The sequence below is a fragment of the Vipera ursinii genome (assembly GCF_947247035.1).
Source record: "Vipera ursinii genome assembly, chromosome: 1".
Classification (NCBI taxonomy): domain Eukaryota; kingdom Metazoa; phylum Chordata; class Lepidosauria; order Squamata; family Viperidae; genus Vipera; species Vipera ursinii.
The window spans coordinates 78,676,023-78,695,987 of NC_139512.1; the positions used below are offsets into that span (position 1 = coordinate 78,676,023).

General features: G+C 41.1%; 1 protein-coding gene across 1 annotated transcript in view; it reads right to left on the minus strand.

Annotated features, from left to right (window-relative positions):
- HSD17B12 (hydroxysteroid 17-beta dehydrogenase 12) overlaps positions 1–19,965 on the minus strand; it is an 87,872-nt gene that overhangs the window by 26,008 nt on the left and 41,899 nt on the right. Inside the window, exons 3-4 of the mRNA XM_083349678.1 lie at positions 12,090–12,165; positions 5,482–5,592 (exon numbers count right to left, since the gene is read on the minus strand). Of these exons, the coding sequence (XP_083205804.1) occupies positions 5,482–5,592; positions 12,090–12,165 (187 nt within the window). The remainder of the gene's footprint in view (positions 1–5,481; positions 5,593–12,089; positions 12,166–19,965) is intronic.

Here is a 19,965-nt window from a genome sequence, read left to right on the forward strand (position 1 = left end):
ACAGATTAAAATACAGCTTCTCAGTTTAGTTATAGCAAATTAACTGTTCCACTACGCAGGAACAATCCCAATTTCTTTATGCTAAAATATGGTTCACTGGACTAAATTAAGTTTGGATCAAGTCACTGTAAAGTATGATTTTAAAAGTATGCAAATGCTAACTTATATAACTGTGTTTGATTGGTACATACAGCTACAAAAACATTACCAGCTAAAACAGTGTAACATACAGCAGTTCTTAGGATGAAGAACTTTATATGTCAATGCACTCTAGTTACTGAACTTTAAATGACATATAGTAATCAAAGAGATTAAATTTTAAAACAATGCAAACAGCAACATTCCAGCAAACATGTTAGATGAATGTAGTTGAACATTCAACCTAATTACATGGCAATACAGAACTGAATTTGTATTTATCAGACAACTCATAAAATTATGAATTGTACTCTCATTATTCTTAAACATAAAAGCGTTGCCATTTTTGCCAATAAAACACAGTTATATGAAAAAATATATTTGGATAATCTAGGTTGTTGGTGTTTTGTTTTTTTTTGCATCTCCTTGTCCTGAACATTAACACACACTGATTAACAAATAACCCTGTGTACAGCTTGACACTGTGAAAAAGCATTCACCTCTCTAGTTTAATTAATTAAATACTTTACTAAACCATCACAAATGATTTGAAACAATCCTATACTATATAAATCTCATAAACTTTGGCACCCTTTATCTCAGTGAAATTCTTATCATATTGATTCTACAGATATGTCATGGTCCCATTTCTGAAGAGTTGCATTAAAAAGTCACTGCCTATTAAGTTTGAGGAAAGTTACAAAATGATTTCTAAAATCTGGAGCACAACCAATCCTCAGAGACAGAGTTTTGAAATGGAGAAGACTTGAGCCAACAATGAATCTTTCCAAAAGTGACTATTCTGTAAAAATCATAAAAGAAAACAGTGTAAAATCATCCAGGAAGTCATAAAAGCTTCAGAACATCCAGAGGTCTGCAGGGTTCTCTCGCTATGGTTTATCCCATCAGAAAAGTACCAAGTAAAAATGAAATTCATGGAAGAGGTTAAAACCCAAGAACACTGATGCTCATTTCAAATTTGGAAAAACAAAATAAAACAAAACAGATTTTCCCCTAAATAAAACCCAGCACCTGGATGACTGGATGATTGACTGATGAATCAAAAGTGAATTGTTCTGGGCTACATGGATATCATTAATGTACAGCAGAAATCATACAATGCACTCCACAAGTAGAATCTCATACTACTGTCTAGCCTGGAGGTGATTGTGTAATGGTTTGAGGATGCTTTTCTGTCTCAGGATCTAGCCAACTTGCCATTGTTTAAGAAAGATCTGCTTTGTATCAGAAAAATTTACAAGGAATACAGATCTCTTAACCATAATGGGGGAAAGGCAGCAAGACAGTGATTTAATAATAAGGGACCTTGGAGGTCATCTAGTCCAACCCCCTGCTCAGGCATGAAACCCTATACCATTTCGGACAAATGGCTGTCCAGTCTCTTCTTAAAAAATTCCAGTGTTGGAGCATTCACCGCTTCTGGAGACAGGTTGTTCCACTGGCTAATTGTTCTAACTGTCAGGAAGTTTCTCCTTAGTTCTAGGTTGCTTCTCTCCTTGACTAGTTTCCATCCATTGCTTCTTGTCCTGCCTTCGGGTGCCTTGGAGAATAGCTTGAATCCCTCTTCTTTGTGGCAGCCCCTGAGATATTGGAACACTGCTATCATGTCCCCCCTCATCCTTCTCTTTGTTAAACTACACATACCCAATTCCAGCAACCGTTCCCTATGTTTTAGCTTCCAGTCCCCCAATCATCTTTGTTGCTCTTCTCTGTACCCTTTCTAGAGTCTCGACATCTTTTTTACACCGTGGTGACCAAAACTGGATGCAATATTTGTCAACCAGAAGTCAGTCTTACAAGGGAATGGATGAAGAATAAATACAATGTTTTGAACCAACCAAGCAGAAGTCCATGGAAATATTATGGCTATGCTAGAAAATCTTCCAATGTTTTTGAGTTGAAACAATATGCCATAGAAAAAATTGCTTCAAATTCCTACATAGTGACGTAAGAGATTGATCATCAATTACAGGAAGCATTTGGTTGCAGGTACTGCAATCAGTTATTGAATCTAATGGGGTCATTGGTCACTGCAAAGTGGATGATTTTTTTAAATATACTGAACAACCAAACTTTCAGTCATTTCATACATCAATAAGCCTACATGAACGTAATAATATTCAGCAACAATGACATGCAGAAATTCAAAATAACCAAAAGGAGGTAAATACTTTTGCACAGAACCGAATATGCCTTTTCAAAATTGGCTCCAGAAAATAAATGAATAAAGTTTATTAACTATCCTATCAGCCTTCTTTCATTTAGATGCAAATTTTAACTACTTATTTTCTACTTCAAATAAGCATCCGTTAATTGTACCTAGAGAACCAGTTTGGTGTAATAAGTAAAGGCACCTGGCTAGAAACTAGCAGACTATGAGTCTAGTCCTGCCTTAGGCATGAAGGCAGCTGGGTAACTTTGGGCACTCATTTTCTCTCACTGCTAGGAAGAAAACAATGGCAACATCCTTCACGAAATCCTGCCAAGAAAACTACATGCATTTCTCCAGGCGGTCATCAGGAGTCACTCTCTAATCAGCTGAATTATTTTACAACCGATACTGTAAAACTACTGTATGATTATTTGCTCCAATATGCCAAATTGCTATCATGAACTGCACATCAATATCATTTATAGCCCTATTAAGAGTATTTGTTCACGATGTCTAAGAATAAATGATCCTCTTCCACTGAGACTGAATTAGACTATAGAACATTAGATGGCAGTATAAACCCACACATGGTGTACATGATCTTTGAAATCTCTCAATAAGGAATATTTGAGTGGAGTGAGGAGAGCAAAAAAGACGGAAATTTATTTATTTATTTTAATTCCATTTATATCCCGCCCTTCTCCGAAGACTCAGGGCGGCTTACAAGCTTAGAATAATGCAAAACAGTAGCCTTAATAACAATGTTATTATTAAACATTTTCTTTCAGTCCCAATTTCTTGTTTTTAAGATGTTTTCTGTTTTGTTTCCATGTTTCTAAGAGGTCCATTTTTTACAGATTAATTAAATGTAAGTGTTCTGAATTTTTTTTCACACACTTCAATTTTTCCCTCCACACAATCTGTGATGTTCCAGTCATCACCAATCAATTAAATAAAACTCGTTCAACATAATTTCAATCTAGGTTTTTCATGAAGTATTTTTGGTTACTGGAATTACCACTCACATTAAATGAGTCCTTTTCAAAACAAAAACCAAAACCTGCTTTCTCTGGGTGGTAAATGGTTATGTTTTCTTGGGCTCAAGAACAGAGATAGACAGTATGTTGAAGCAGTAAAGAGATTACTCCTCTAGAAGAAGGCAATGACAAAATTTAACAAGATCATGAAGAATGAGGGTACTGAAAAGACAAAAATAGTTTGTGGTAGCAATATATGGATAAGAAGATTGGTCACTGATAAAAAGAAAGACAAGAGGCCTATAAAATATGGACTTAGAGGTGATTGTTAAAAGTACCATGAGCCTCAAGATGAAATCAACCAGTCTTAGATTAAATGCTGCATCCTTGAGCAGATGGCCAACAAGCAAAAGTGTGCATCCTTTGGACATGTGATGTGAGTAGATGGTAGATTAGAAAAATGATTACGGTATGTTTCCCAACATTGAAAAAAAATGAAACACTGTTCTTCAATTGTTTTCATTGCATGGAATCTGTTGGCTAAATAATAATGTGATGTTTTATGGATTTGTTTGTAGATAAGAGATGGGATACTGGATGAAGAGAGAAATGTTTGTATCTTTTGAGAGGATGAAGATTACCGGTACTAAATTTGTTTATACTTTGTGATGAAGCTTTGGAACTCATTTCTTTATACATTGTTTCCTCTTTTTATTATATTCTTACCTTTTCTTTTTCCCTTGCACTTTTTACTACTTTTCTCTATGGTCTTTCCTTTAAGTTTATTTTGTATTAATTTTCACTATTACAATCACAATTTTTAATAAAAAATAATACCCCAGAGCTTCTGATCAAAAGGCAACTGTCTAGTGATAGAAAATTGGCTGCATTTGAAGGAACTTTTTTTTTGTCCCTTGTCTCACTTGGAACCACATTAAATTCCCATGAAAGCCTAGGTTTCCATGGAACACAGTTTGAAAAATTCTGAGGTAAAACTGGAAGACCACAAGATGAACGGGACAGATATTATTCGAATGTCCTCATAAGAGCTATTGTTAGTGACTGGAAAAATTGGAGTCTTTTAGGAGTCTGCAATGTCCCACAGGGCATCTCCTTTGTATGCCATTATGGAGGCTCCATGGGTCTAGTCCAGGAGTCAGCAACCTGAAACAGTGAAAGAGCCACTCGGAACCGGTTGCCTCACAAAAGGAAAAACTGGGAAACGCAAAAAAATGTGTGTGCACATGCGCGTACATGCGCGCATGCGCAGAACAGGGTTTGACTGAAGAGTGGAGCCAAGGCGAGATATGCACCTACCCTGCATATTTGGATTGGTTGAAATTTTTTAGTCCCGCTTTTTTTTTTGGACTGCACATGGCAGAGGACTGGGAGCCACAGGAGACGGCTGAAAGAGCTGCATGCGGCTCCGGAGCCGCGGGTTGCAGACCTGTGGTATAGTCCCTTTTTGCTGTGCTCCTGGGCCAAGCTGAGGTGCTTATGGCTTCTTTCCCTGGCACTGCACTTGCATTGCACTGCATTCTCCCCCCCCCTGATATTTTTTCAGTCTGTGCCAGGCCTTCTAGGAACTCCAACCTGAGGCTCTCAGCTCCACTTAACAACTGCACCTGGGAGAAACAGGATGCTATCATAAAGTTATCTCATGTCACATAGTAACCCACTTAATAACCACAATGACTTACAACCATAATTCTGGGCTCAATTGTGATTGTAAGTCAAGAACTACCTGTAAAGTAATAAAAATACAGGGTAATTGACATTACATTAAACTTTGGCCATGTCATGCAGGGGAATTTCCTGGAGAAAGCAATTATGCTTGGAAGAGTTAGCAATAAAGAGAAACCAGTCCACCAAAGAACACGGTGATAGGACACCATCAAAGCTAACATTAGCCAGAGCATATAACAATTCAAAAAAGTAGTGCAAGATTAGAAGATATGGAGAGACATGGCCCACAGAATTGCCAAGATTTGGACATGACTCAATGGATAAAATAAAATCATCATCATTATCTTTGGAAAGAATGCTCTATTTTTTCTGTGTTCAAGATATCAAGCTTTGTTCCACAGACAATAAATACAATTAAAAAGTGCATTTTATCTACCCATTGAGAGGTTATAGTTTCTTCCCACCCTCCCAAAAAACCCCCAAAGAAATTGAATTTAAGATACAAACCTAAGATACCAATTTCAAGGCCTTCCAAGTCTGCTTTTATTTTGCTGTAAATAGTATCTCGGTTTTCAAAGTCAACAGCAATTGTTTTTGTTTCTACCTTGAATTTGTCCTCTGAAATAAAGAATACATACATAACAGGTAACCATGGAGCACTGTCTCATTATATTATACAATAAGGTGAAATGGTAAAACAGACAAGGTTTTGAAATATATCATTTTAATGAATCTTTTTATCAGATTGTGCTTGAAGTTTGCTCAATTTTAATTTAAAGGCTTTCAAGAAATTCTAAGTTTATTTTGCAATAAAGATTTTTTTTAAAAAAGTTATTATTCTACAATACACCACGTCTCTTCTCTTGAAGGGCTAACAGATTACTTATTTAGTAATCATTTACAATTATTCTTGTCTATTCATCACTGACTAGTTTTAAGCAACCTACCTTTAATACTGGATCAGATATTTTCCAGGATAAATAAATATGAATGAACTATTATTACTTAATAGCAATAAAGCACTAACAACAACCTGGGAGCAAAATAATCATCTGACAGTTAAAAGTTGCTTCTTAATATTTTTTACCCAAAAGCAAGAGCAATAATAGAATATAACACAGAGACCATATCAAAATATAGATTATAAAACACAGAAGATTAATAAGACCGTATATAACAGAATAAAAGAAACAAATTAAATAGAAAAATAATAATAAAAAAGCAAATTATATTTCTGTAACACCCGTACAATTTACCACGATCAGATATGTAGATCTCTAGTTCATAAAGGGCTATATAATATGTAATGTTTGAATTCTGATCACACGTGAACTATGTTCTTTTTAATATAAGGATCCAACAGGATTAATATTCAACTGATTACATATAGATTAATAAAGATTATTTATCGTGGTTCATCTTTTTTCAATATCCCTTAAAATCTTGGATTACTGTTACTAGCCATAAAAAACCTACGAGGCTTTATAATAAAGAGATGTGATCTAGAAATAATGCTCATTGAGATTTCTTTGCTAAAACTGTGACCACAGGATTTCAAAGCAGAACAGATGTATCTAAAAATAGCAGCACTCCACCTCACTCTAGAGATGTTCAACCTGTTGTATTTTTTTTCCTGATGTGATCACAAGATTGCTACTGCAGTAAGAACTATTTACGTCATTATTTTGCATAGCAGCATGTCCCCTGGGGACTTGAAAATAATGCACTTACTTTCAAAAGATGAAGTACAAAGTGAACGTTTGTATTTTGCTTTAAGGGCTATTTATTTGGGGGATGAAGGAAAAAGTAACTGAAAACAATTTATAATTCTCCATGGTTAGATAAACAATCTAAAAGCAAAATAATTGTGTACCATGCGGTTTGGACCCTAGTTACAAGGTGACTAATTGGGAAAATGTGGAAATCTGCACACATTTGCAATGACAGAAGGGAAGGGCAAAGCTAAACTCTTCCCTCCTAAAATACAGTATTTACCAATCTAACAAGAGCACAATCAAGATTTATATATCTGCATGCCACTTCACATTTTTCTTTTAAATAAATGAACACAGAAGATGATTTTAATTACAGAGATACAATTTGGTGTCTAACTATGATTAGTGTGTTAAAGGCTATCAGCAGAATGCACTTATGTGCAATTTATGGAACATAAATGAAGACTAAATATTTCATATATTACATATTAATACTAATTGTTTCTAGCCTTTCTGCTCAATTTGTCCTATAAGGTGGAATACAACAAATAAAAAACAAAATTAAAACAAAACAAATTAAAAAGGCAAGTTAAACTCAGTACAGACATGTTTTTAAAATTTAAAATCTAATCTAGGAAACCAAGTGCGTCTGTATTTTTATCAAGAAATCAACCAGCTGTATATTAAGACGTTTAACAATATTATTCCCTTAGTAGCCCTATGTAGCCCTATTAATAGCCCTATTATCAGCAGTATGGCCATATCCTTTGAGCAGCACCCCATATCATTGCCTGCATCACCTTCCATTTTAACACAGATGGCAAGCACATGTGGGAATGGCTGAAACAAAAATGGCAAGACACAATAAATGCAGATATGAACATTGCAGAGTTGGATCTAGATGCTGTGCTTGATCGTGCAAGATGGCGTTCATCGATCTGAAAAAAAAAATTCTGCAGATGCGGGAATATTTATTTATTTATTTTATTGGATTTATATACCACCCTTCTCCCAAAGGACTCGGGGTGGTGTACAGGGCAGTTAAAACACAATATACAAAGTTAAAAATAAATTAAATTAAATTAGCCCCAACAAATAAATCACATTCTAAAAATTTAAAATCCCAATCCCTCAGTCCAGGCCGGCAAGCTCAAATAACCACGTTTTCAGGTTGCGGTGAAAGGAGTAAAGGTCGGGAGCCATCCGGAGCTCAACAGGGAGCTGGTTCCAGAGGGCAGGCGCGCCCACAGAGAATGCTCTCCCCCTGGGGGCCGCCAGTCGGCATTCCCTGGCCGACAGCACCCTGAGGAGGCCCTCTCTGTGGGAGCGCACAGGACAATGGGAAGTTGACGCCGGCAGAAGGTGCTCCCATAAATAATCCAGACCCATGCCATTTAGGGCTTTATAGGTCATCACCAGCACCTTGAATCTCACTCATCTTATTTAGGATGATGATGATTCCTTAGTTTAGTAGCCCTATGGCAAGACAAACATGTCACCAATTTATTGTTATCAGGGATTTGCAAGGTTCTTATTAAAAGTCATGCTATAATATTGTGCAAATGCAATTAAAACTTTCCAATTCATGTAACTTTTAACATTTTTAGCTCACTCTACAGACAAAAATCATCTACATTGGTTGACTGATGGTGCTTTATGTATTTGACTAACGTGGCCATCCATTTGGAAAAAAAAACACCTCCCTATGACTTACAACAGGGGTCCCCAACCCCCGGTCTATGGACCAGTAATGGGCCGCGGCATGCCAGCAACCGGTCCACACAAACAAGCAAAGCCCCATCCGTGGGATGCAGGCAGCACACAAAACCACGCTCTCCAGTTTGTGGAAAAACTTTTCTCCATAGAACTGGTCCCTGGTGCCCAAAAGGTTGGGGACCTCTGACTTACAACAACAAGAAAAGCCAAAAGCCAATAGAATCAAAACATTCTCCAACACACCCAGCAAAACCATCCCTGAGTTTGAATCTTACCCTAACACTGCACTTGTGGAAAGAGTCAGTTCTTATGGTCTTCTGGAAGGCTATGAAGGCAGCAGCCTGCTGGGTCTCAAGAAAGGGGTTCCCATAGAGTTGGGTCTGCTAAGGATAAGTTTCACTTCCCAAGTCCTGCTAGGTGGCAATATTACCCTCAGGGAGAGTCCTGCAAATATCTGTTCCATGCCAGGTTAGCAAGACATTAAATAACAAACCAGTTGAAGAACCAGTAATGATGACAGTTTGATTATTCTTCTCTTTTCACAGGGTGAACTCTGAGAAGAGCAGCAGTAATATGTGATTATGACTAATTATTCTTAGCTAAGGACTATAAACTAATTTTGTATTTCTCACGTTCTACAGTTACATGGCCAAACAATTGCCATTTTAATATTTTTTACATATTGTATGTAGTATGTAATACTTTCAAGTAAGGACTTTCCAGTAAGTGGAAAATAAAGGACTTTCTGATAAGCAGTTTAGGTAATGAAGGAAAGTTTGGGAGGCATCGCCTTATACTTTACTGACTGGAAAACAGATCACGGATCTGTTTTTCTGTCTGGCTTTTTAAAACTGAGCTCTTTCATGTGAAGTATTTGTCTTTCCTTGTGGAAACATCAAGCTTAATTAACCTTTTTTACTCCTAGCCTTTTATACCATTTGCACATTTTTCTTAGTTTAGCAAAAATTGGAATAGTTTAAAAATACACAGAAAACATATTGCCCATGACATGATGCAATTGAAAAGTAGGGAAACACATTTAATTATTGATATTACAATATGTTTAATGTATACCAATAGATTGTGGTTTGTACAGGATTGTTCCACTGTTGGCAGACTGCCAGCTAGGCTCGAAGGAGGAGTCAAGCAGGGACCCAGCTTGGAATCGGTGTGCAGTGGCAAGAGGTGTAAACTTGACCTCCCCCAAGATCCATGAAGCCTTATCTAGTTGTTCCCAGGGGAAGACAAGCAATTTGGGGAGATTCATGCAACATAGGTAAAAGGTATAGATAAAGGTTCCCCTGCAGATGCGTGCTAGTCATTTCCGACTCTAGGGGCCAGTGCTCATCTCCATTACAAAGCTGAAGAGCCAGCGTTTGTCCAAGGATGTCTCCATGGTCATGTGGCCGGCATGACTGGACGCCAAAGGCGCACGGAACGCTGTTACCTTCCCACCGTAGTGGTCCCTAATTGTCTACTTGCATTTTTACGTGCTTTCGAACTGCTAGGTTGGCAGAAGCTGGGATGAGTAACAGGCGCTCACTCTGTTATGTGGCACTCAGGATTCGACCCACCAAACTGCCGACCTTCTGATTGACAGGCTCAGCGTCCTAACCCACTGAGCTACCGTATCCTCTTGTAACATAGGTAGAAGAAAATAAATGCGGTCACTTAAGCTATTTATGAGTGGCTCTGGTTGCTTGCACTTGACATCTACCCTTTCAAATCACTGGTGGTAATGAGAGGGCTGGGGAGTTTTGTTCTGCCACTAGAATGACATCAAGTATGTTCAATGATACCCAAAATGATTGGCTAGAAAGGGAGCATTCTGCTTAGGAAGCAGCTGTTTTTATAATCAATGTTTTATCAATATAAGAGGTGTGTGTGTGAGTGAGTGAGTGTGTGTGTGTGTGTGTGTGTGTATAAAATCCCCTATCTTTTCAACTACTGCAAAAGAGCTGCAGAAAACATTACGTTTATTACAGACCCTTTCATAAATCTGAATGATTTAGCACGAGGAAGATTATATTCATTTTAAACTTCTTCTACAAGGTTGTCATGATGCAGCTCATGTCTGAGTGTGTTCCTCATGCTTATGATAATGAGTGCTATTTTTAGCCTTGTTGAAAGGCAGACACCTGCCCAGAGGTTCCTGCATGGATTGTACCGCATACACACTCTTGTGGATAATTAAGCTTTGTTTTGATGCTTGGATGCATATGGTGATTTTAGTAATGTTTAATTTTTTTTCGTAGTAGCAGATTTTTGAATTTGCATCTAGAAAGTATTTTGACATAAAAACACTGATAATTCAGAGCTACTGTGTATAGGAAGGCCAACTGCTCTGAATCAAGTACTAATAGTGTTGTAGTGCTCTTTCAGCTATAAATGCACTTTTTTGCATTTCTTCCAGATTCTATGGAAGCCCAGATAATCATCTCTAAAAGTGTCTCATTGTTGAGTTTTTGAAATCATTTTACGCTGCTTCTGTCTTTGTCAGCAAAGTGATCTTTTCCATACTTACTTACATACATACTTACTGCTAAGCTTGTAAGCCGCCCTGAGTCTTCGGAGAAGGGCGGGATATAAATGGAATTAAAATAAAATAAATAAAAATACACTTGTGCAAACATATATTTCCCAAATGTGTTGGACTTTAACTCTCATAGTTTTGACTGATATTGTCATGAGAAGAATAAAGTGGCATTCAAGCTAGATAACTATAAAAAGCTTTATCTGAGGCTACCTGGGAAGAATGTAACCAAATACCATTTTATTTACACTATACTACTCCTCCATACAGACACCACCAAAATATCACTGTAAAGAAACCAAATTTAGTCAAGCACTTCAGCTCATCAACACTGCATTTGGCAGAATTTTACAGCTGTTTGCTATGTCCCATGGTCACAATTTGCACCTTTTTTGCAGGTTTCTGGTATTTAATTTTGGTTTTCGGCAAAAAATGCCCATTATGGGAAATGGATTTACTTAACGACTGCCACACAAAACGTAAAAATTTTTAATCTGGCCATGCAATGCCTTGACTGCCAACCATAATTCCAAGGTCAATTATTGTTGTTAAGTCAAGAACTATCATAAAAATAATAAAGGCAGAACAAAAGAAATCTTAAATTTAAACATCACCCAGGCTGCCTGAGTGGTGGCACAGTCTGCTTGGGGCCACCTCACTGAAGGAGAAAAAAGGCTACTGGGGGTACAATATATTTCTGTCTCTGGTGCCCGTAACTTAGCCATCACCACCATCTGGGGGAGGAACCTTTGTGATGTGATCAGCAGGGGAGGAAGCTACCACAAACGACCTACCTAACCCAGACTGCATCTCTGCTCTCTTGCCCCACCCTTCCTGCCAGTGACTGGTAAATGACTAACTCCTGCTTTCTAGCCAAAAGAGGTAGAGGTAACCCTTTCTTGTCAGCTCCATCTTCTAGTGATGAAGAATTGATTTCATAAAAACTAAATATGGTCATGCACGGTTAGTACCTGGACAGAAGATCACCAGAAAATTCCACAGTGCCTAAACAAAGGAATCCTGGAATAAAGCAATAGTAAAATGCTTCTGTTTTAAGAAAACTACATGAACATGTTCTTGAAATCACTAGGAGTCTAAATCAACTCAGAGATTTTTTTTATTAATCAAGAAAAACCAAGATAGATACTCACCTATTTCACTGGCAGTCTTATTCAGTTTTTCTTGCGATCTGCTGATAAGAACTATTTTCATTCCTTTTCTTGCTAACTGAGAAAATTAAAAAAAATACAAAAAGATTAATTCCAATTCTGTACAGGCTCAGGATCATTATTAAGAATTGCAATTGTGGGGTTGAATCCAAAGATTCTGCCAGAAGAAAAGTTTAGTACCCACTTAATTCCAAATAAATGTCTCAAATAGGGAAAAAAGGCATTTTTATACAGGAAGTCTTTGACTTATAACTGATTGCTTAGCAACCATTTAAAATTATGACATACCTGCAAAAAAAGGAAGCTTAAGATCCAGTTTTGGAGTTATGACACTTCTCATGGTCACATGACCACGTTTTGGGCAGTTGGAAGTGGCTCACATTTATGACTGTTTCTGGCACCCTGCAGTCATCTGACCATAATTTGTTTGTTTGCTAAATTTATTTGCTGCCCGTCTCTCCAAGGAGCTTCTTTGGGTGACTTACAACAGTAAAAATGCAGAAATGAAAATATGTGCAAACATAACGGTGTCAAAGTAATGAAACAATAAACAGAATAACCAATGAAAGTACAGCAATATGAGATTAAAAATGGACAGGGAGAAAGAAGAAGGGTAGGGAGCAGGTGATGTTTGCTATCAGTCTATTAGCCACCTCCAGTGTAGTGCTCCCCCGTTCGGTCTGCAGGCCAACAAGGTTCTTACAGAAAGATAGGGGAATATGGGCTGATCTCAACCTGGGGTAGGTGGGCGGGCACTACTGCAGAGAAGGCTCTTCTTCTGAATCTTATCAGCCACCGTTCTGCCCGATAGGATCCACAGTAGGCTTCCTCTGCTGGCACAAGTGAGGCAGGCCTGACATAGCGGGACAAGACAGTTCATCAAGTAGCCTGGACCCATGCTGTTTGCCATTTATGACATTTATGCTGGAAAATTGTGTTTCCTTCCAGCACCTGGCAAAAAATACCCCACAGCAAGCAATGGGTTTGCTTCATGGCCGCTGGATTTGCTTTATGACCATCACCATCACACAAAAGGTCGTAAAATCGGCTCCAGTTATGTGATGACCTGCTTGCCCATCATGACTGTAATTGCAGAGTTCAATTACAAACTACCTGTAGCATCCAAGTGAATGCACCAAATTTAGCTAATATGAATGACTGATCAATTTTGAAATGAAATTTCAAAATGAAATTTTTAGATCACTGTGAACATATTCTCCTGGTCAGCCAACTGACTCACCCATCCCACCCAAATATCGGAATGTAAGTAAATATACAGTGGAAACCAGAAGATTATTGGATAAAGAACTGGGGGGGGGGGAAATTGGAACTTTGTTATTATATATGCTGATAGCAGAAAGAATTTTATATGCTTAAAAATGGATACTCCCGTGTAACACCTCCCGATACTTCCATGTAACACCTCTTCTCCGTGACCTGCATTGGCTTCCGGTTGCCCTCCGGGTGAGATTCAAGGTGCTGGTAATGACCTATAAAGCTCTAAATGGCTTGGGTCCGGATTATCTAAGGGAACACCTGCTGCCGGCATCAACTTCCCATCGTCCTGTGCACTCCCACAGGGAGGGCCTTCTTAGGGTACCGCCGGTTAAGGAATGCCAGCGGGTTATCCCCAGGGGAAGGGCGTTCTCTGTGGGCGCGCCGGCCCTTTGGAACCAGCTTCCCACGGAGCTTAGGACCGCCCCGACCTTCGCTCATTTCGTAGGGACTTGAAAACTTGGTTTTTTGAGTTGTCTGGCCCAGACTGAGGGGTTTTAATTTTTAATTAATGGGGTTTTAGTTAAGTTCAGTTAAGTTCTGGGCAGGGGTAGGGGCCGTCTAGGTAAATCTAATAGAAGGCCTCTGATTAATTTTTTATCAAAAATTTTTATAGGGCTAGGGAGTGGGGTGGGAGATAGGGGTTGTTTGGCTATGGGGGGTGGCCAATCAACCATGGTCCAGGCCAGACTTGGGTCCGACTGCACGGGGGGAGTACGGGGTGGCGTTGTCACCGGGGCTCATGAGCGGGTCGTGGGATCAGCAATTCCCACGACGGGGAATGGCAGCAGGCAGATAGACAGGGGGCCGTATCGCCACCGGGAGGGCCGTCTCCGCTACTTACAAACGGTGAGACGCTCCGACCCTCTGCGTCTTCCCCGAGATCCCGGGAGCGAGGATGTGCAGCCTCCTGAGCTCCGGCTGGTGTACCTGAATGCCAGGTCCGTGGTTAATAAAGCTCCCCTCGTTAGGGATTTAGTTGAGGGTGAGCATGCGGACCTGGCTTGCATCACGGAGACCTGGTTGGGCCCAGAGGGTGGGGTCCCTTTGGTTGACCTCTGCCCACCAGGCTTCCGGGTGCTACACCGGCCACGAGCTCATGGTAGGGGTGGGGGAGTGGCGGTTACTATTAGGGAGACCTTATGTCCGCGGGAGACCACCGTGTCTCAGATAGTCGGGTGTGAGTCTCTCTTTGTGAGATTTGGCTCTGGGGCGCAGTTGGGCTTGCTGCTGGTGTACATTTCGCCTAGTCGCACAGCAGCAGCCCTGCCCGAGCTGCTCGATATCCTCTCGGGTTTGGTGGTTGAGTTTCCCAAACTTATAGTTTTGGGAGACTTCAATCTACCATCCCTGGGAGGTTCATCTGAGCTAGCTCGGGAGTTCATGGCTTCCATGACGGCCATGGACCTGACGCAAGTAATTTCAGAGCCAACCCATGAGGGAGGCCACACCCTTGACCTGATTTTTTTATCTAGACGGTGGTTGGATGATCTTGGTGGGGGCGCTCCATTTATTATGCCCCTGTCATGGACCGATCATCATCTCCTGCGGCTGGTCTTCCGCTTTGCCGCCCCCCGCCGTGGGGGTATGGAGCCAATTAGATGGTACCGCCCCAGACGCTTAATGGATCCTGATAGATTCCAAGCGGCGCTGGGGTCCCCACCTGCCTCCATTGCTCACAGCTCGGCGGATGCCTTAGTGGAAGCCTGGGAAAGGGCAGCCACTGAGGCACTTGACCGGGTTGTACCCTTGCGGCCCCTGACCCGGCGCAGATCCCAGCGAGCTCCATGGTTCTCCGCGGAGCTCCGGGAGATGAAGCGTCGGAAACGGGGCCTAGAGAGCTGTTGGAGGTCTAGCCGATCCGAACCCGACCGGTTGCGGTTAAGAACCTATATTAGGTCTTATCTCGCAGCGATGAGGGTGGCGAGGTGTAATTACTTCTCCACCCTCATCGCGTCCGCAGATAATCGCCCGGCCGCCCTGTTTAGGGTGACTCGCTCACTTCTTAATCAGGAGGTGAGGGAGGATCCCTTGCAGGGTCGTGCCGAGGAATTTAGTCAACATCTGTCGGATAAAATCGCTCGGATTCGGACCGGTTTGGACTCCAACTGGGCAGAGTCAGGCGATCAGGACACGGGCGGTCTTGTCGATACCACCTGGGATGAGTTTGATTCTGTGACTCCGGAGGAAGTGGACAGGATTATGGGAAGGCTGAGCTCCTCCACATGTTTGTTGGACCCGTGCCCTTCCTGGCTGGTTTATGCAGCTAGGGAGAGGACACGAGGCTGGCTCCAGGCGGTTATATCTGCTTCCTTGAGTGAGGACTATTTCCCCGCCGTCTTGAAGGAGGCGGTGGTGAGAACTCTCCTCAAGAAGCCTGCCTTGGACCCAGCTGTATTGAACAACTTTCGTCCAGTCTCCAACCTTCGCTTTCTTGCGAAGGTTGTCGAGAGTGTGGTGGCGCATCAGCTTCCTATGGTCCTGGATGAAGCGGATTATCTGGACCCCTACCAATTGGGTTTCAGGCCCGGGTACAGCACGGAGACGGCATTGGTCGCTCTGGTGAATGATCTCTGGAGGGCTCGGGACAGGGGACATTCCTCTGTCCTAGTCCTATTAGACCTCTCGGCGGCTTTCGATACCATCGACCATGGTATCTTGCTGCGGCGTCTCAGGGGATTGGGAGTGGGAGGCACAGTTCTTCAGTGGTTCTCCTCCTATCTCCTGGGACGCTCGCAGTCGGTGTTGGCAGGGGGGCAGTGATCGGCCCCTAGGTCTCTCGTTTGTGGAGTTCCTCAGGGGTCGGTTCTCTCGCCTCTCCTGTTCAACATCTACATGAAACCGCTGGGTGAGATCATTCGTGGTTTTGGAGTTGGGTATCATCAATATGCCGATGATACCCAACTTTTCTTTTCGACCTCAAACCACCCCAGTGATGCCCTCGCTGTGATGTCCCGTTGCCTGGAGGCGGTTCGGGTCTGGATGGGGAGGAACAGACTTCAACTCAACCCTGACAAGACTGAGTGGCTGTGCATTCCGGCATCCCGGGACATTCAAAATGTTCCATCTCTTTCTATGGGGGGTGAGCTTTTACCCCCCGTGGATAGGGCTCGCAACTTGGGAGTCCTCCTAGATTCACGGCTTACCCTGGAAGATCATATAGTGGCCGTGACTAGGGGGGCTTTCGCCCAGGTTCGCCTGGTGCGCCAGTTGCGGCCCTATCTGGACCGGGATGCCTTGTGTACGGTCACTCATGCGCTCGTGACCTCTCGCCTTGACTACTGTAATGCTCTCTACATGGGGCTTCCCTTGAAGACCACTCGGAGGCTCCAACTGGTACAGAATGCGGCCGCGAGAGTTGTCTTGGGAGTTTCCCGGTACTCCCATGTTACACCTTTGCTCCGCGAGCTGCATTGGTTACCAGTTGTCTTCCGGGTGAGGTTCAAGGTTTTGGTTATGATCTTTAAGTCCTTACATGGCATGGGTCCGGGTTACCTCGGGGACCACCTGCTGCCGGCGTCAACTCCCCTCCACCCTGTGCGTTCCCACAGAGAGGGCCTCCTCAGGGTGCCTCCAGTCAGGGAATGCCGACTGGTGGCCCCCAGGGGGAGAGCCTTCTCTGTGGGCATTATGGAACCAACTGCCAGTGGAGCTCCGGATGGCATCAGACCTCCGAACCTTCCGTCGCGGTCTGAAGACCCATTTGTTTGAATTAGCTGGTCTGGCCTGATGGGGGATTATGGGTTTTAAATTGTTGTTTTAGAATGGTATTATTGTTTTAATCGGGCATTGGTTTAATCTTTTTTAACTTTTGTATTGTTATTTATATATGCCCTGTGAACCGCCCTGAGTCCCCAGGGAGAAGGGCGGTATATAAATTAAATAAAACCTTAAAACCTTAAACCTTAATTTAATCTTAGTTTTAATCATTTTTAATTGTATATGATGTATTTTAACTTTTAATTTTCCCTGTAAACCGCCCTGAGTCCTACGGGAATAGGGCGGCATATAAATTTAAATATAAATAAATAAAAATAAATAAAAATGGAAAAACTCATTAGCTTCCATAATGGAAGAATGGATTGAAAGTGACAGAATTCGCAGAGATGACCAAGTTAACCACGTTAATGAGGGGAAACAACATAACTAGCTCTGTTTCCACTTGGAAATGACTTCTGGACTTTCTGTTTAAAAAAGATAAATTTTGATTTTGGGTTTTGATGATTAAATAGGATGTTATTATAGATTAGTTAGTATTTACTATCTTTATATAAGTAAAAAGCTGAGGTTATAATCTTGTGATGTAACTTACTGCATCAAAAAAATGGGAGCCCCTGCTTTTTAGCTTCCTTGCCTTTCCTTCATTGTAATCCTCTTCCATTTTTTTCATTGTCTTTATTTTCATTTGCATTTTACATTAAGAAAAAAATTCAATTAAGTTTTTTTTAAAGAAAGAGTAAACCACAGATAAACTGGGGAGAAGCCAGAAGCAACTCCTTACTGAAATGAATTCTCGTATAAAAAAACTGAGAATTAAGTAAATGAAACAGAGGAATTTCTGCTTTGGAAAATTGCTACTTTTTATAGAAGTAGGTAAAAGTTTAGCTAGAAAATTGTGTCACTATTTTTAATTTCTTTTTAAGCTGAGTGCTGCTGAGACAAATCTAGGATTCTTCTCCTCACAATCTAGAAAATGGAGTTTCATCTTAGCATTTTATTCAGGCTTATCATACAAATCTAAACACAACTTTCAACCCTTCAGCAAAGTTCAGAACTCCAGATTCATCAAAAGAAAACTGCTGTGTCAGGAATACGGATATAGGAAGGGGGGCAGGCCCTAGACACAGTTAGGTACGCTTAATAAATTTCATAACTACATTCAAAATGGAGTGGGCAGAGAATAAATGTTTTTTTTAACTGGACCTGATATTGTTGGGATGTGATAGAATAAGTAAAATCCTCTAATGTTTGCCAGAGAATGGGAAACATCAAGGATGGAGTAAAGGCACCTTTCCAGCTTTTGCCAGTCCAGAGAATGGCAGTAGATATCCCGAGGCCCGTCAACTTCCATCACCCTGGAGAAAAGCAATATATATTGTGGGCTATGCCATCGCCCTATTTTTTAAAAAATCTCTGAAAGCCCAACATTTCCTCAGGTCTTGGATTGGGGGTAGGTGGGAAGCACTTTTCACAATGTTATATGTTAGCACATTTTCTTCTGCACCACACCCTGCTTCCCCCCTATCCTTTTTTGGTTTTATTGATTTAATGCTCTACAGAGCCTGGACTCATTTGGAGTTAGGCAACCTTTTAGATTAAATTGATGGATTAAATGAATGGAGGTTAATCTGGATTAACATAAATGGTAAATCAAGTCTTGACTGAGTTGTTTACCAGGATAGGATAGCTGCTGGAATCATGATAGTTACAGCAATTACTTTTTTTGTAAAGGGCAATGGAGAAGTTATGGGCCACCCATGGTATGGAATATTCTCATTTCAGACCCTTACCTTTACCAAACAATTAGCTTAACTGACAAGTTAAATGGAACATTTGGCACCAAGAACATTCCAATAATTGGGATTTGATATTGCCATATTTCTTGTTTTACTTTAGTTGGGATTATCCCTTTCAAATCAATGTATGGCAGAAATGTCTGAAGGCCTTTGGAACCGATACATTAGCAGGTGAGAAAGAAGAAATAAGCAGGCTGGACCTTTAAAGCAGTATAGGAATTGGTATAAATAGAGATTTTTATCTTACAAATATGGAAAACTTCACTTCCCCAATGAAAATTTACTCTCTGTATTCTATAACGAGCTTAGTTACAGATATAAAATAACTTAGTACTATTATAACTGAATTACCATTCAAGTATCAGTTTCTAAATGTGGTCTGATTAGCACATCTTGGCAGCACATGTGCTAATACAAACACAAAACTTTAAGATATATTAATATCTTTAAGATATATGCATTTATATATTTTCAACCCAACTATGTAGGCTATCACCATATGCCTATCATAATTAATTTCAAAACTGCCACGTTATGAAATATAAAATTCACTTAAGTAAAAAAAGATTGTAAGTAAACACTCTGGTGTCCCATTGTAACTCAGAATGTAGTGAACTGACCTATAACACTCTTGTGATATATCCTTACTGCCACATTTGGATGGGGAGGGAGACTGTTCTGGGAAGGATGAGTGGAAAATGTCAGGAGTGTATGCCAAGAGTATATACCGTATTTTCCGGCGTATAAGACGACCCCCTACTTTTAAGAAGTTTTTCAAGGTTTTTTGCCTTATACGCCAGAAAATACTTACATGCCCTGCCCTCCCTGTCCGTCGCAGAGGAGGCGAAGGCCCGACTGGCCCCGCTGGCCCTCCCGCTGCTCCCGCGCTTCTGCCGGCCCCCGAGGCGCAGCGTTTCCCGGGCGGCAGGCAGCGTTGGAGGGCAGCCGCCACCCCGCCACGGCCGGCGCCCCTCCTGCTCCCCCCCAGCCCTTGAACTTCTCCCATTCGGCGCAGGGCGGGGCAGCTCCGCCCGCAGCCTCTTTTTCATTGCTAGATGATCATGTCT